Source organism: Phalaenopsis equestris, unplaced genomic scaffold, assembly GCF_001263595.1.
Source record: "Phalaenopsis equestris unplaced genomic scaffold, ASM126359v1 Scaffold000002, whole genome shotgun sequence".
NCBI classification, from domain to species: Eukaryota; Viridiplantae; Streptophyta; class Magnoliopsida; order Asparagales; family Orchidaceae; genus Phalaenopsis; species Phalaenopsis equestris.
Window position 1 is genome coordinate 65931801 of NW_018164444.1, and position 19098 is coordinate 65950898.

General features: G+C 34.9%; 1 protein-coding gene across 2 annotated transcripts; it reads left to right on the plus strand.

Annotated features, from left to right (window-relative positions):
* LOC110036083 (probable E3 ubiquitin-protein ligase RHB1A) lies at window positions 1–15305 on the plus strand. Of its 2 annotated transcripts, none has more exons than XM_020740446.1 (5): window positions 1–329; window positions 3640–3797; window positions 7105–7504; window positions 8004–8113; window positions 14744–15305. In XM_020740446.1, exons 2-5 carry the CDS (start codon window positions 3732–3734, stop codon window positions 14786–14788), a joined length of 621 nt encoding a protein of 206 aa, XP_020596105.1. In that variant the 5' UTR covers window positions 1–329; window positions 3640–3731; the 3' UTR covers window positions 14789–15305. The 2 variants fall into 2 exon arrangements, with proteins under 2 accessions (XP_020596105.1, XP_020596097.1); XM_020740438.1 differs by having other exon boundaries at window positions 1–314.
* The last annotated feature ends 3793 nt before the right edge of the window (window positions 15306–19098 follow it).

A 19098-nucleotide genomic window follows, 5' to 3' on the forward strand; every position in this document is an offset into this window, starting at 1 on the left:
CCGCTTCACTCCCACCTGGTTTTTTGAGAAACAGAATATCTTCTAATCTTTTCTTTTTTCTGCTTTTTTTTCGGTTATGGACTTATCTCAGTGTATCGTCATCGTCGTCTGTATATAAATACAAAGCTTGTGCGTCTCCGAGATGTCTCTTCGTTTCCCTTGCTGCTCTGCTTTGGTTTGTCGTACATCGCCGCCGATGGAGAGGTGAAAGGAGGCGAAGCCCCGTTGCTTTTACCGGGGCGAGTGAGGAAAGAGAAGAGGGGGGTGATATTTACCGGTGGAGCCGGGTTTCTTTTTGAATGGTTTTGGGTTTGGTATGTTTAATTAAGGTTTGATTATTGATTTATAATCTTCTTTTTTTTTTTTCGATGTTGAGCTTGTTTGGAATTCATGAGTGAGTGTGCGGTGATGCTGATGTGAGTGAGGTTTTTGTGTATTGCTAGGGTTAGTGATTGTTGGTTTTGGCGTGTTTATGGTTTGATTGATTTTTGATTGATGGTTGCTTTCGTGTGCGAATGTCTAGAGGTTGGTGCGTGTTAGTTTGCGTTTACGATTTCCTTGTTGAGTTTCATTGAATTTTGCCCTAGAATTGGGAAAGTTGATTTCTGAAAATTCGCTTATTTTGTTTGTTCGATAACCTTCTTGTAGAGTTAGAATTGGATGCCTGTTAGCTCTGTATCCTTTTACTTTGGCTGATACTGGATTTACGAATTAAAGGTGAGTGCTGTGAATTGGTACGATGCAGTCTGTAGGGGCGTCAGGAGACGCAATCATTTCAAAATAATGATTATGGTTTTGTTTGGTATTGCTTTTTTGCTACTTTGATTTGGACAGATTGTTAATATAAAAAAAACTGGAAAAGTGCAACAAATAGCCTTATTTTGCACTTGTACTGGGACGGTTTAAAAAAATCGGAATAGTCCTGAGACTAATATCTGGATGGGATTGGTGTTGATTTCATTACGTACCGCACATAATGATTCCAATATCATTTTCATGCATTTTAAGCACAGATATTGGCATTGGGTCTCATATTTAATGAATACTGAAGGAAGTGGTCTTATCCAAAAAAAAAAGTTTTCTTTCGAGAATCCAACGGATTCAATTACCTGATGCTTTCAAAATACGCAGGATAAAATGCCAAACCATGTAAATTAACATGAATTGTTTTCTTATTTTCTTATTGTTTTCTTGACTGCTGATTCTACAAATTAGAAAAAAAAAGGTATGAAGTTTCTTCTGTCAAACAATTGGTAGCTGCTTATTTTCTTTTTGTGTTGCCTATCATCCCCGTGGATCACCACTCTCCTTTATAATGCCATGTTGTTGTGCCTGCAAGTTCATCTGTGATTCTTATGGTCCGGTTGAGGCGTAAAATGTTGGCATGCCATTTCAATCACACTTTGCTGTGGATTGTATATCCCATAGGTATGAACCTCAAATCAATTTAGTGGTTAATCAATAAGGCGACGCACCAAGGATCACAATGCCATATAGAAAAATGTTTGTGGGGTATGGATCTATGAAATAGTCTGTTTTAAACTATTTTATTGAGCTATAAATAAGTATCACATTGAGTACGCTGTGGTTGAAAGATATACCTTTTAAGGCTTTTATCAAAAACTATTTGGTGGATGTGAGTTGATGCTGAAGTTTGGTTTACCTTAATGGAGCCCAAAACATTGAGTATTGAAGAAGACGCATTTGATTGAGTTTCTAAGGTGATGGTGATTTTCTTTTTTGTGTTCATCGCTTATCTCCAAGAATTGATGTGAAGTGACACTGGAAGTGTGCTTATATTAGGGGCTGGTTGGTTTTATTAAAACAAGATGGAGTGAGAAGTGTCCAAGGAAAGCAAATTTGTTGTGTTTGGTTGAAAGTAAATTTAATGAAGAGCATTAATCTAATTCATAGATTATTTTTGACATAAATCTAGTTACAAAGTTTACTCTAGAGGGCTTTCCTTTACATTGCATGCCATTTGGAGAGTACTCTGTTTGGTATTTATGAATTTCTTCTTTTTAAATGATTTTGGAACTCACTAGCATAATGTGCTTGCAATTTGTTTTGATTTTGAGTATTTTAGAAGGAGAAATGGTCTGGATAATGTTCCATTAATTACAAAATCAAAATCTTTTACCAATATTGTGTGCTTCAAGATTTGCAACAAAAGAGATAGTTTTATTATCTTAGCATTAAAAGAAAATTCTGCACACACACAGATAAAATGTGAGTAGCACATAGGAGACGTAAGTATTTTTTATGTAGAAAAAAATAGAAAAGAAAAAAAATTCTGAGGCTAAGCCAAATTTAAATAATTCGACCATATTGAGTTGGACATGACAAACGATGTATTTTCCAATAACTGGAGAAGGCATTTATATTATGTAATATATTTCAATTATGGAAGAAGACTCTCATGATGTATGTAGAAGGATTTTAAGGCATCAAAGTTGTCATCAAGAAACACTTAGTGGTGAGCTCAATCGTTTTCGTTATAGGAAGTGAGATTAATGATGGATAAGGCGGGCATCAATTTCAGTAGGGCCGACAATGGTCGGCCTTGATAGCGACATTGAGCATTGGCGGCGGTAGTGACGATGTTGTAGGTGATGGCAGGTGTTTGTTTTGTTGGTGATAACAGGCAGTAGTGCCATTAGTGAAGATGTGTCATTGTTATTTGCGATTGGGGTCTATGTTGTTGGTAACGATAGACAAAAATGGGTGACAAGGCTATTGGCGCAGCAGGATTCAATGATATTGGCAACAACATGTGTTGACATTGTTGGCGGTGGCTGCAAGCGTCGGCCTTTGTGGCCGCGATGGCTTTGCAGTTGTTTGAAATGGTCAGTGTTTAGCTTTGGCGTCTATGGCAGGCATTGACAGGCATAGACGTTGGTGGAGATAAAGGGAATTAGCATTGATGCTGGTGGTGATCACGGATGTTGGTGTTTGTGGTGATGATGTGCATCAATATTGGTGGAGACAATAAGATTGGTATTAGCAATGATGGCAGACTTTCGCCTTATTGGTGTCAGCAAGCATCAAAGTAGTCGCAGGCATCAACGTGATGTTGTTGACAAATGTTAATTGTCAAAGTCTAGTGTTGGCATTGTTGGTGATGGTGGACATCAGCTTCAATGTTGGTATCAGGCATCGGTGTTTCTGATGATGACATGTGTTGATGCTGATAAAGTATTCAAATTTTCTTAGGACTTTTGAAGCTTTTTTTTTTGGGTAAGCTATGACAATTGATGAGTTTTTTCTGATGTGGATTTTTCTTTGTCGAAATATTCACTTTCCACACACCATGTACATCTCATAACTATCATAGTCCAAGTTTTCTGTCTTTTTGTAAACAATACTAGGGATTTTTGCTACAAATATATGCGCTTTAGAGTTAAAACAATCAAGAATCAGTGTAGAGCTAATGCAATGAAGTTACTGACAGTTTTGGTTGTATGGTTGGTTTTGTGTTTTTGGTTGTATGGTTGTTTTTTATTTTACATTCAGACAGTTTTGGCCTTACATTACTAAAAAATCATTTAAACCAGCTAGCATTTCTTTTATTCTTGACATATGTTATTAAAGAAAAAATTTCCATATAATTATCTAACATTGATCTTTATTTCGTGGCAGGAATAATATATCTTGTAATTCCCTCTTGATTTTCATTTTGGTCAAAACCTTTTTGAAGGGGACCAGCATAAACGACATCTTATAAATAAGAAATGGGTGGGTGTTGCTGCCGTCCAGCCAGAAGAACTGAATCACATGGACCACCTCGCTACTTCTATGTAACTTGTTTCCCAAACTTCTGCTATTTTTCTACCTAGCAAAATTTTAAGGCTCGTCTGGGATCACTTTTTGTTTTGGTTTTGTTTTTTATTTTTATTTTAAAAACATATTTATTTAGTGCATTTTTTCATTTTTTTATTTTTTATTTGAAAACAAATTAATTTGTTTTTAAGAACACTCGAAATATTTTAAAAATTGTTTTGTGTGTTTTTAACAACTAAATATGTTATACTAGATGAAACATGTTTTGTTTTAAATCAAAACATAAACAAAGCAAAATAAAACTAAATAAACAAAATATCACAGTCAAAAGTGATCCCAAATGGCAGCCCATAAGTTGTGCCAAATCTTTGATCTGCTGCCTTTCTCAAACACGGTACCTGAAAAGAATACCTTTATTGTTGGATATTATTTTTTATTTTACTTTTGTTGATGTAATCTATCTGCTTCGTATATTCTTTTTATAAAATGTACCATAACCTATAGCATTCTCTAACTGGTGAAATATCACAGATAGATTATGTGTTTTATTCATCAATTATTTTAATCCATTTAGTGCTATGTTCAGAAATATTGATAAGAATTTTTCAAAAGAGTTGAGAGGCTGTCTTCCTATTTTCTAGACTTTTGTTTAGAATCTAGTACTCTTTTTTGGTTCTTTCCATATATGAAGATGAAAAATGTCTAAATCAATTTAGGCAGATATATTTATTTATGGTTAACGAGTTGGATCTAAATGCAATTCTGATGAAAGAAGAGAACCAAGTTTCTGGAAAAGATTTTTTTTTTTGGAAGAACCGCAATCAGATTTTAGAAATTTATGTATTTACGTATCTATCACCTAAAGTTTTATCTTTACATTTATAACACTTTGGTATCATAAACCTATGCATAAAAAACTATATTTCACTTTTAAAAAGTTAGTAATTGTGGTATGTGTGATGCGATATTAAAGATTTTAGTGTTGCATATGTAAATATGAAAGTTTAGGTATTAGATATGTAAATACATAAGAATAGCTTGGCACTTATGTAAATACCATGTAGATTTTCTTAACAATGTAAAAAGTACTCTAGTGTCCACCGTCAATAGCGAACATAATAACATCATTTAGTCTTTGCTCTGGAACAAGATACATAGATTTATTTGGTGACGTGGTGGATGAGAATTCTCGAGGAGAGGTAAAGAGTGGAGAATTTGAGGATTTGAAGGCTGATTTATGAAATAAAGTCAAAAGCTGCAGATGCATTGATGACAAGATTGATATTAAAATTTTAAAAGTTTAACTTGTAAGCATACATCCCAAAGTATCTATCTTATGATTTTGCATGGCCTTGCCTTTCTAGCAATTAATTTCTAGAAGGCTCTTCTACAAAGCTTTGTGTAGATATAGTTAAATCATTATGTTATTAATTGATTTGAATTTGACGTGTCTCTTAATTACATTAACATCAAAATTATAATTTTCATAATTAAAAGTCCATTTATTATGAATATTTTCATAGAAATCATGTGCAAAACTAATGAATGGCACAATACAATAAAAATGCAAGTAATGAAAATGTTTAAATACTAATATACTTTCTAATGAATGCTAATGAATGCACACTAATTAATTCTTGAGCAAAAATGTTGAAGAAAACTTTAAAACAATCAAAGCTCATAAATATGTTATGCTTATATTGATGACAACTCTTTAAAAAAAAAACCCAATTGACTTAAATATTAATAAATAAATCATAAGCTTTTAGATTTTATCCCCTAGATTCTATTTTTGAAGTTGTATTAAGAAATCAAGTACCAAATATAAAATCAATTTCAATATGATCATTCATTATGTTATACTTTTTGTCTATGGATTCATCAAGAATTTAGTTATCAAATTACTCATTTGAATCATCTATAAGGTTAAACATGATTTGTTTAATTTTACATGCAATAATATTTTAATTTTTCTTAGAAGTTTTAAATTCAATCATGATGTCATACTTAATTTTGATTTCAAACTTGTTATAATCCTTTTTCAAATATAGGTTTAAGTTTACGAGTACGACGTGAATACATCATAAGGTAGGTGTAACTATAGATTTAATAAAGTTAAATGTTGATTCATATTAGAAGCATAATTCTTCTTTTAGATATAAAGTGTCATCAGTAGACTCTTCATGGGCTGTAATTTTCTAAATTTGATGATACTTGATTCTAGTATTAGTGTGTGTTACATGCTTTAGATGTGATATTATTGAACTTTACTGTAGGAATAAGCATAGTTGTAGTAGCAACATAATGACAATTATAATGTTATTCAATATCTAAATTTATCTGTATAGTCAGATGCATTATTTTTTATGACGTGAGACTTAATATATTCTTAGTGATTAAGCAGAGCATTTATTGAATAGATGATCACAACAACAACAACAACAACAAAGAGCCTTTATTCCATATTTGAATCGGGACAAATTATGTTTGTCCATATGACTTTTAAACCTTTCATAATAGTTAAACACATCATAGTCCCCTTATCTATGATTTTTAAATTTATTATGCAGTTGGTTTTTATATTCAATAAATGAGAGATATTGTTATTTCAGTTTACGTTTCATATTAGCCCATGTATCTATTGTTTATTTGCATCACTTGACCAATATTATTAAGCAAATGTCTTTTTAATTTGATTTAGAAAATTTAGCTCTTTGGGAATCAACCATAATGTAATCTTGGAACAAATCTTTCAAATTATTTATCAAATTTGAAATTTTCCTACAATTATACCTCCTCTAAAATATTGGATTATAATTTTGAACCTCGTGAGTCATGTTGTATTTGTCAAGATGCATAGCTTACTCGATTTTTGTTGAAGTTTGACATTATTTTGTTAATTGGCCTTACTATTATGCCCTATTTATAATTGATATGATGAAATCTTAAACTTTAGTATCAAATATGATGTAAGATATCCTAAGGTCTAAGATTTACTAATAGAAATAAAGGATGGGATGTGCAAAATCACACGCACAATAATAATTAGTAGTTCACCAACTTTGAACTTAATACATTTTATTGTCCTGTTAGATGAAAATTATAGCAGATAACTCCCGACATTTGACATATTTTGTTTATTAATTATAGCACTATTTTAACATTTTTATGATACCTCCTACATATGGAACATATTAGAATTTGGCGTATTCCTTATATATCATATTATTGCATTACTTTCTATTTGCTTTCATGTGCTTATGAGGACCATAATAATTTGCAACGTGTTGGGCTTAAAACAAAATTTTGATTTTTTTTTATTAGTGCCCAGAGGATTTTGAGGAGAACGAACCTTTGTCTTCCTCTCATGATATACCATCTGCAGTTCCAGTGCTTCCTGTAGTTCCTGTTCTGAATACTTCAATCCCTGATTCTCGTCAAGAACCTAACGCGCTGCTGCTTCATGAGAATTTTGCTCTCGCACACTCTAATACTGAAAGGGCTGAAAACTTAGTTAAAAATGAGCGCCGGCAGCCAACCGATACTGTACCGATGGGAGATGTACAGAGGGACAGGTTTGAAGGTTCTGACAAAGAGTCAGAAGTCAAGAGTGTTTCTGAATTTGTAAGCAATTCTCCTAAGATTAAAGAGAAGCTTTCAAAGTTAGAAGATTCATTACTTCTAGTTTCAGATGAGGAGGATGTTTGTCCCACATGTCTTGAAGGTAGCATTCTTTGCACTTAGTTTTATGCAATTTTTTTTCGTTGTTATTCTTGTGAGTTAGTTTGTCTGAGATTTGTTATTTTCCGGGGAAGGAATAAAATTTTGCAGTATTTAAACAAATCTTTTGTTGGAATTTATTTGGCCAGTGAAGTACCTCATTCTGTATAATTCAGTTTTTGTTAGGGGCATGTACATGAATACCACTCAATTCTTATGAATTTAAATATCTAACACCTAAATTTTACTTTTTTACATTTACACCACCCAAATCTTTCATATTACATGAAAATACCACCATTTTAACTTGTAAAAAGTGAAATACACCTTTTCATGCATAGGTCAGTGGTGTATGTGTGAAAATGAAGTTTATGTTTTAGATATGTAAATACATAGGAATTGAGAGGCATGTATCTTAATCTTCCTTTTTGTTGTCATATACAATGATTGAGGTATTTGATAAAGTTTTTTTTTTCTGATAAAGTTTGTCATGTCTTTTGCAGAATATGACGCTGAAAATCCACGGATTATTACAAAATGCAAGCATCATTTTCACCTTTCTTGCATTCTTGAATGGTTTGAGAGGAGCAATACCTGCGCCATTTGTGATAAGGTAAGAAAGTAGAAACAATTTTTTGCATAACTGATTGTAACAAATCTCTGATTCTCTTTCTTATATTGTGTTTTTCGAAACCGTCTAAATTTAGCTCGTGAAAATTAAATTGGTGTGTACCACCGAGAGACACTAAAAAAACAAAAACATGAAAGGTATTTCTATTCCAAATGGAAGCCGAAGGCATGAAAAAGCTGCTCAGCCACTACCTTAGCAGGTATAAAAAGGCTGAAACAAACAAAAAGTAATGAGAGACCACATGTCTCATTTGCTCACACATGAATTATAAAATAATCAGATAAACAACTATTAAAATATAATAGTCAACTAATACTAGGAATATAAGCTATTACGAATATGACATTGTGAGGCCCAAATGTTCTCAAGCTGCATCAATTCACTTCCACTTCACAGGAACTCAACTCGAGTTCAGAGAGACGAATCTATCCTTCCTCTAGGACGTGATATGCATACAAATTAGAAACATTAAAGATGGTGGAAAGGTTCAAATCTGGTGGTAACTCCAACATGTATGCGTTCTCATTAATGCGTTTGAGGATCGGAAAAGAAACAATTTTATGAGGCTTGAGTTTTGGGTAGGTTCCTGGTGGAAAATTTCTTTGCGAAGTCGAACCATCACAAGGTCGCCCACCTCGAAGATTTTCTGTCTTTTGGACTTATCTGCTTGAGTTTTGTAGCGATGGTAGGTGCTGGAAAGTTTGTTCTTGACCTCACGCAGCATGGTATTAAGTACATTTACCCACTCGGTTGCATTACTACTTGGAAGTTTGGGAATAACAACGAGACCAACCGTGTGATTGGGGGCTTTGGTGTAGACAATGTTGAAATGAGTTTTACTCGTAGAATGATTAACCATTGAATTGAATGCATACTCAGCTTGGCCCAATCGATCATCCCACCATTTCGGTTGATCCCTAACTAAGCAACGAATCATATTTCCCAGTGCTTGTTTGAGGATGGTAGGCTGAACTAAAATTAAGATTAGTATTTAAACATTTCCATAATGCCTTCCAAAAACAACTCAAAAATTTCATGTCTCTGTTCGATGTTATGCTCCGCGGAAAATCATGAAGCCGCAAAATCTCTTGAAAGAAAAGCTTCGCAATATTGACAGTGTCATATGTCTTTTTACTTGACACGAAGTGTGCCATTTTTGGAAAACGATCTACAACCATCATTACCAAATTTGAACCATGCTTGGTACGAGGAAGTCGCAATACAAAATCTATACTAACATCTTCCCATATGGATTAGTATTTAAGCATTTCCATAATGCCTTCCAAAAGCAACTCAAAAATTTCATGTCTCTGTTCGATGTTATGCTCCGCGGAAAATCATGAAGCCACAAAATCTCTTGAAAGAAAAGCTTCGCAATATTGACAGTGTCATATGTCTTTTTACTTGACACGAAGTGTGCCATTTTTGGAAAACGATCTACAACCATCATTACCAAATTTGAACCATGCTTGGTACGAGGAAGTCGCAATACAAAATCTATACTAACATCTTCCCATATGGATTAGTATTTAAGCATTTCCATAATGCCTTCCAAAAGCAACTCAAAAATTTCATGTCTCTGTTCGATGTTATGCTCCGCGGAAAATCATGAAGCCACAAAATCTCTTGAAAGAAAAGCTTCGCAATATTGACAGTGTCATATGTCTTTTTACTTGACACGAAGTGTGCCATTTTTGGAAAACGATCTACAACCATCATTACCAAATTTGAACCATGCTTGGTACGAGGAAGTCGCAATACAAAATCTATACTAACATCTTCCCATATGGAATCCAAAATTGGGAGTGGAAGGTAGAGACCGGCATTTTGTTCGATGCCCTTAACATTTTGGCATATGGTGCACTTCTCTACAAAACGACAAACATCCCTCCACAATTTTGGCCAATAAAATTGTGCTTATAATATTTGCAATGTTTTGTCCCTCCCTGTATGAGCTGCTAAACCGCCATTATGACACTCTAAAATGTGATATTGACGAAGCGAAGTATTTGGAATGCATAGTTGGTTACCTCTATAAAGATAGCCCTGATGAATAGTGAATCCGATTGGGATTAAATGTTGGCTGCATTTGGTTCAAATGAGAGCAAAATCTTCGTCTTCCCAATACAATTCTCGAATTGACTCCATTCTAGTAATGCTTGTTTGCAAAGATATAAGTGAACTTGCCTTACTTCTTAGAGCATCAGCTACATGATTATGTACTCTAGCCCGATGTTTCAACACAAAAGTGATTTTTTTTAGGAAAATTACCCATCTTGCATGCATCTTGCTAATTTTCTTTTGACTTTGCACAAATTTGAGGGGTTGGTGATCACTATAAAGTACATATTCTTGATGTAGTAAATAATCTTCCCAATTTTTCAAAGCTCGGATGGCGACATACAGTTCTTGTTCATAAGTGGACCATTTCTAACTCGCTGGACTTAACTTTTCACTGAAAAATTCCACCGATTTTCCCTTTTGGTCAACACAGCCCCCACCTCAATTGTCGAAGCATCGGTCTCCACTTGGAAACTGGCGCAGTACATAAACATTGCTTGAGTTGATCGAAACTAGCCTGTTGCTCCCTTCCCTATTTTAAAGATTTTTTCTTGAAACAATCTGTTAGTGGTGCTGCGATAGAACCGAAATTTCTGATGAAACGTCTATAAAAATTTGCAGGCCCATGGAAGCTACGAACCTTCGTGATAGATTTTGGAATTGACCAAGTTTGTATAGCTTCTACTTTTCGTGAATCCACCCGTACATCATCTCGGCCTATTATAAATCCCAGGATATGAACTTCCATCATAGCAAATTCACATTTATTCAAGTTAAAGAAGAGCTTATGTTCCAACATATAGAAAATACATATTTGAAGTGTTTCAAATGCTCCTGCATAGAAGTATTATACACAAGCATGTCATCAAAATATACGACATAACACCATCCTAGAAATGGCTTTAGAACTTCATTCATGAGCCTCATAAAGATGATCGGAGCGTTGCACAAACTGAATGATACTTGCCACTCATATAACCCTTCTTTCGTCTTGAATGCAGCCTTCCACTCATCACCCAGCTGAACACGAATTTGATGGTATCCACTCCTCAAATCAAGTTTTGAGAACATGCTAGCTCCCTGTCACGGACAAATAGTCCCACATCGGCTAGGTGTAGGGCCGAAAAGCAATATTTAAATCTTGGGCTGTCCATCACCCATAAGAGCTCTTTTGGGAGGTGTCAAGTGGTATCAGAGCAAAAGTGGTATCAGAGCAGATTACTGTCTGTCAGGTGTGTGGACTCTCCATGGTCCAGTGGGACCCTCGGTGGAGCCGATCCGTGACGAGAGCGTCACGTGATTGGGTGGAGGAGAATGTCACGGACAAATAGTCTCACATCGGCCAGGTGTAGAGCTGAAAAGCAGTATTTAAGTCCTGGGCTGCCCACCACCCATAAGGGCTCTTTTGGGAGGTGACATCCCGCTAACTTATCCAATAAGTCTTCCATACGAGGCATTGGAAAATGAAATTTGATAGTGATTTTGTTTATCGCTCTACTATTCACACATAATCTCGAAGAACTATTTTTCTTAGGAACAATTAATGCCGGAACAACGCATGGACACATGCTATGCTGAATGAACTGTTTTTGCAAAAGATCATCCACAATGGCTTGCAGTTTTTGATGTTCAGTAGGACTCATTCTATGATATGGACTGTTAGGGAGTGTCGCACTAGATACAAAATAGATTTGATGTTGAATTGCCCGCAAAGGTGATAGCTATTTAGGAAGAGCTCAGATGGCATTAAACATGGAATTTATTGTAGAAGTTGTTGGACTAAAGTGCGCACCTCCGTCAAAGTATCATTTTATTCTTGGACAACCATGGCGAACATAAGTTCTGGACCACGGCAAGCCGACATCCACTGCGACCCCGACACAATAATATAGGCTGATTTTTCTTCAATTCCCTTAGTGAGGGATGGGGCACTCAAATTGGTGGGAAGTTGTCCAATTCGCTTGTTTTTCCATTCAAAGGTGTACATTAGCACGACCATCATACCATACCCCTAAGTCGAATTGCAAAGGCCGCAGTGATGACACATCCATTTCGAGCATATCACAATTAACTTCATACAAGAAGTTGCTTCCAATAGAGAAAGACCCTTTGCATCGTTTTGTCACCATAACTTTCACCTCTTTTTTTATATCCAACTAGTCTTTTATGGTTTAGGATGTTTGGTGGTTTTGAGTTGCAAAGTCTTTACCACACTGCCTTGACTATAACATTTTCGGTAATGCCGCTATCGAAAATCAATTTACACACCTTTCCTTCGATGGTACATCTTATCCTGAAGATTGCATTGCGTTGAGTTAGAACGGGTTGTTTTGGTGCAAGCAGGACTTTCTGCAAAATGCAAGCTAGAAGCTCGCCATCAACTGCGGGAACATCCTCAACCTCTTCACCAGCGAAAGGATACAACTCATCATTGTTTGAATTTGTGTCTAACTCTCCTTCAAGCAGCTTAATTTGTTTTCGATTTGGACATTCATTCGACTTGTAGCCTGGTTGAAAACACCTAAAGCATTTTTGTGGCCTTGGTCGATGATACAAGCTGTCTCGGTTGGGCAAAGCTTCACCCATAAATTTTTGTTCTTCTCCAATAGCGGTAGCCCTCTATCCCGAAGGATGAGCATCCTGGTTCCAGATATTGGTGTTTGGTAACCCGCTAGGTTCAATAGATAATTCAGTGATAGGTTTTTAACGCTAGCTAAGCTTGAGGCCCGATTAATTTGAAGCTCTGCTTTATAGGCGTAGTTGACAACCTGTAAAAGAAACCACACTGCATTCATCTCCAATTTATCTTGTATAGATTCTTTCATATATCGAGCCACAATTTATTGGTTGGATTCCCAAAAATCGCTGTGAGCACTCAAGCAGTAAAACTCCTACGTATAAGCACTAACCGTGTGGTTTTCTTGCGAGCAACACTAAAACCGCACATATAGAATTTGTTCGTAATCCGTTGACAAAAAAATGATTCCTTAGCAATTGCTTCATTCGATTCCATCTACGAATGGGCCTTTGGCCCTCCCTTTGGCGGGATTGAACAAGTTGTTGCCACCATGTACCGGCCCCGCCCTACAGGCTACATTGCGAACTTGGTTCTCAGTAGATATCTCCATATACTTAAAAAAAGCTTCCACAGCCTGCTCCTAATCCAAGTAGTCTTCGATATGCAAATGGCCATCTAAATATGTTATGTCTATCTTTACTTTGTAATCGTTGTAAATTCGATAAGTTGATCTTCGACCTCTTTTGGGTTATTCATCATTCGGATCGTCTATCTCCGAATCAGAATCCAAGTACCTATCATGCCATTGAAAATATTTCTACTCATCCGAATCAAGATTTTCAGTACTTACCGATGGTTTGAACACTGGGAGCGCTTTTGATTACGAATCGCCATAGTGTTTTCACCCGTCGTTGGTGTGGGTGCCAAGACAGCCGGTGTGGTTGCCGATTTTGTGAATCCGCTTGTCCTCAATTGTTGATGTTCTTAGCGAACTTCATTCATGAACTGCGACACATCATTGGACATTTCATTCACCTTTTGTTCCAACTTGAGTTGAGCTTCACGCAAGAACTCCCAGCTTCGAACACGGTCGATCACCAATGACTAGCTGCTTTCCGCCATTGAAGGCTCTGATACCAAATTTGTGAACCACTGAGAGACACCAGTACCTGCAAGAGGAAGGAAATAAAAAAAGAAAAAAGAAAAGGGTTTTTGTATTCCAAATGGAAGCTGAACAGCAAAAAGCTGCTCAGCCACTATCTAAGCAGGTATAAAAAGGCTAAAACAAACAAAAAGTAATGAGGTACCATATATCTCATTAGCTAGCACACGGACTTATAAAAACACAGATGAACAACTATTAAAATATAATAGTAAGCTAATGCTAGGAATATACTGTTACGAATATGAGATGGTGAGACCCAAATATTCCCAAGCTGCATCATAAATACAATATATATACTCTGCTAATTAAAAGTTCGGGGCGAAATTTTTTTCTTTTTATAAAAGTTTCTTTTCTTCATCAAGGTAAATAAGCTACCTTTATTACTTTTAAACCTTCCCTTTGTACATAAAGAAAAATTTAACGTTGACACATTTTCAACAGGTGTGTTTATGTTTCATGTCACATATAAGAGAAAAAAAAAGTGTCAAAATAGTCTCCTGTTGTTTTGCAGAGTGACATTTGGGTCTAGAGTTTATAAAAATATCAATTTAGACTCCATACTTTTTTAATATGGGTTAAAATAGTATTTAATGAGAACTATTTTAGCTCCCATTAAAAGAATCTGGTGATTAATTTAGTGTTTTTATAAACTATGACTAAAATGAGGATATGTAAATAAATCTGAGGACCTTTTTTTTTTCTTTTACCCAGAGAAAAATATGCTACCTAGAGTAGGTGAAAATTGTATTTTTTTATGAGTGGGAGTCCCTTTCTCTTCTTTTTCTTTATAGAAGCATCCTATCATTTCAGTGGTCCTATGTAAAGAATTATAAAATATAAATGTATTTATTTTTTTTTTTTCTTGCAGATTATGGAGGTTGATAATATGGCTCTCTTTGACCAAACCTTGTAGACATATCTTTGTGAAAGGGAAGCACCGATTTCATTTTTTCTTTGCTTAAGCTATTTTCGTTGCTGAATCAATCTAAACTGCATACGTTTGATCTCCTTCTTCAAGCTCCGACCACAACAACTTAGTGGAATTTTTTTGAAATTGCCTCAAGGATTTTAATATAAATGGAAGTCAAAGCACAACGTTTTATGTTCAAAATCAAGCCTTTTTCACATCCCAAAATTCTCATTTTTTTATCTGGTTGATCTGAATATAGGTTGGATGAAGAAAATATGTGAGCTCGAGTCGGTTATCTGGGGTTTCCGTTGTCTTTTTTTGTCTATTATGATTTTTTCCTTCGCATGTACAGGTTCTCTTCTTCTTCTTCTTCTTTTCTTGTTTTTTGTGTGATAATTCTTCTATACACTATGTCTGCTAAATCTGTATAGCTGTAAATTCTTACAGTGCTCGTCATGTCTGTCATTTGTTTGAACTTTCTTAAGAATGAATAATAGATTGGAATATTTTGTTTTATTTTCAGATGAATGGCTGAGGGAAGATTTTTGGATTATTATTTATTTTTAATTTAACAAGTTTACATACCTTGAACATAATTCTTTTGTATTTTACATATCTGATTCTCTCTCAATTGTCTTTTCAAAGTTTAGGTAATGATGTAATTGATTTGGGTAGAAATTTATGACCCAAATTGACTTCTGAATTTTTGTTTTGTTTTGTTTTGTTTTGTTTGGATAGTACTTGAATTTAATATCTTGAAAATTTTATTTAGTTTTCAATAAATATGTTATGCAGTCGAAACATATGGTTTAGGGTCTGTTTGGGGCAGCTTATAAGTGCGGCCGTACCGTATGGTTCGCGCGTTTTGCCAGCTTATCCGAAACTTCATGGTTTTTACACTAAACGCAGGCCGCAGGTCGACCCTGTTGCCGTTGCCGGCCCGTGGGCCGCGTTTCAGGATAAGCAGCTTATTCTGAAACGCATAAGCTACCTCAAACGGACTCTTAGTTTGGATGGTCGACCAGAATTTCTCATTGGTTATTTATTTATTTTTGTTATTGATTTGATTTGATTTTTTTTATCTGGATGAACGTGGCATATTTTTTAGGTCAGTTAGGTAAAGACCTTTTTAAGTGAGTCTTCAGACTAATCATTGCAGCACATGTCCTTTGATCTTTTTTTTTTAATTTTGCATTAAATTTCGATGCAAAGTTCCTGTGAACTTGATTTTGATTGATTTGAATGCAATCGAGGAAGAATTTTTTGCAATTTTATGCTGAGTTATCCTTTTTTCTTATTTACTTTTTTTTTTTTTTTTTTTGGACATGTGCAAGTTAAAGACATTAGTGTTAGTTAGGAGATGTCGGTGTGAATTAAAGGCAGATGAGTGGACTGCATGTTCATTTGCTTCAATTTTTATTATGCATCTAATTTCGACCAAAAATCAATCTTTACCAAACAAAGGTAGGTTTATTGGTTCCTTTTAAGGATGAAGAAAAAAATGGAGGTTATTTTCTAGCATTTCTAACACATCTAGAGCAATAATAAGAGTTTTAGTACATATGTTTGGAATATATTAGAATGAATGCTTTATTTGTTGAATTCTTTTGTTACGTGAAATCTCGTATAATTTGTGAGCTCATACAATAAGGGAGGTATTTTTAAGGAATGAGAAAAAGATGAGGAATTTTTATAGAGTTTTTTAAGGATGCATGATTGAGAGAGTATCATTTTCTTTTCTTTTTTTTTTTCTCATTTAGATATTCAAATGTCTATGTACCTATACATGGTTCTAGAAAACAAACCTTAAACTAGGTTATAGGCTATTTAGTATGGAGCTTGAGTTGGCACATTATTGACAAAAGCTGTTGGTGTGGATAGTCATGCTGACGGTATATATGTTGACAGATGAAAATTTTCTTTCTTCTACTGTGGGGTGTTGTTCGCCGAACTCAATGGTGTAATCTAGTAGGTGTAAGCCAGTTTGGTGAGAATGTTCAAACAACTTGTAGGAGTATGGAACATGAACTCCGGTAATGTATACATGTTTGGTTGGAAGAGCTCGCTTGAGAATTGAGATGGGGTAAAAACTTTCTGGAATGTTCAAGTACTTTAGAGATACTCTCAGGATCCTTCTATACAGTAAGGAGCTTTGTAGCTTGTCACTTCCAAAGATTCGACTAATTAGTATCATTTATCTGGTCAGTGACAGACCACTAAATGCACAACTATTGGGGCCGACCCATCAACCCCATAATAATTGGGCTTTTATGTTGTTTAGCAACTCATTTGTGGGCATACAATATTTGTTAGACATAAAATAAATAATTTTAAGAAGTTGGATTTGAGTGCTCATCTTGCTTAAAAATCCAAAAAGAGAGAGTAAGTTTGGAATCTTTTTTACAAGATGTATAAACTGAATATGGTCATCTTCACGTATCTTGTCATTGTAAGGAATTTGACATTAAGTCTCTTGCCTTTCAGAACATTGAAACTCTGATGCTCCTCAACGATGAGATGCATAGTTGTCGGTTCCCGACCCCTAGCAAATGGTTGAGGGGATGTGGGAATCGTCCAAGCACTCTTATAACAAAGAAAACATAACTTTTTCCTCCAATTGGGTTCTCTAAGTTTAGCATTATTACCTTCATTGCAACAAACAATATCGTCCCATCTTTGAACGCCTTGGGACAAAGCAAGTTGTGAAAAACATTCACCAACTAGAATAGTTTCCTATTCCTCAAAAACAAGATCACTAACATTACATTGGCTATCAAGTTTGGGTGAATCTATGTAGAGACTACTTGAAGAATTTAAGAATGTATACTAGTTCTTCGCACAAAAAAAAAGTGAAGGCTAAGCCAGAATTGGTTTTGATAACAACACATATTGTACAAAAATATAGTATTCATACCTTTGTCCTCTTAAGATAGCCAAAGAATATATGAATCATTGAAGATACAATCTTGTTGTATCGTGGCAATAGCTTTCATAGTCAATGAAGATATGATAAACATCTTTGAAGCAAGAAATTTTTTGCTATTCCTTTCCATAGCAGCGACGACCATATCTACCTTCAGACTCGAAACCTTGAGATTTGTTAGGGTACTGAAAAAAAAAAAGTCACAAGCAAACCCAAAAGCTAGGGCACCACATAGAAGTACTAAGGCATAAAAGAAGAAGAAATTGAGAAAGGGTGTAGAATGTGAACTCTTTTATGCAATCATAAGAGTAAAAATAAAAATACATTCTATTAATAAAAATGCATGTCCAAAAATGTTTAAAAAATTTAAAAATTATTGCATAATAAATTAGTCTTCATCATAAAGTAATTGTGCTCATATTGTGATATTCACGATTATCAAAAACATCCTCTTTATATAAAAAAAGCTTAAAGCATTCAACATCAAATAATAAAATACAAAAAATGAAAATATACAATCACAACCCTTTATAATATAAACTCACATCATGAATCTTCACATCATTCATATTAGTTTTTTTGGACTATAGAAGTCTCTTCATGACTAACTGTCTTTTATAAATAATTGGCCGAATTGAGACGATTCGACTTATTGACGAAGCAACAACAACATTGACTTCATTTTCTCTAACTCTTTGCGATTCTTCTGAGTTTCCATTAAACTCATTGAAAGCTCATCTTTTAAAAAAAAAAGTCATGCTCTTTGTCTCTCTGCAAGTTATCATCCATATCCATGTCATGGTCTTACCTATCGAGTAGCTTATATTCAAGACGACCCAAACTATCTTTATGATCAACAATTCCTCCCAAACTTTTGTGAGCTCCTTTCAAGCTTTTGTGAGCTCTTTACTGGTCTTTTCGAACTCCTTGCAAATTGATAACAACTCATTCCTCAAGTGGCATACATGTTCAAAGAAATCGATATAAAAAATAGTTAAATAAAGGAGTACAGTATCCACCACCAATGGACTATTTTCAATAGTGGTCCTCGGTTCCTCCTTCGAAGGTAATTTTTCAGAGGCAATGACCCAAGTATACAAAGTGTGTGACAACAAACCCAAGCCAACAAACAACAATTGTGCACAAAAATTTGTAGTTGAAGCCTAACCACTAACAACTCATATAGGTCAAACTAAGGGTCGTTGAAGCCTCACCATTTACTTACTGACTCATACAACCTAGACCTTTAGAAGGAGAACACAGACAAAGTAAGACACTCAATGTATAGAAATGTACAATAAGCAAATCGAGTGCATGAGAAACTAAGCCCCAATTGCATGACACAACAAAATCATCATGATATGAACACTGCAATTAAAGCAGGCCGAAG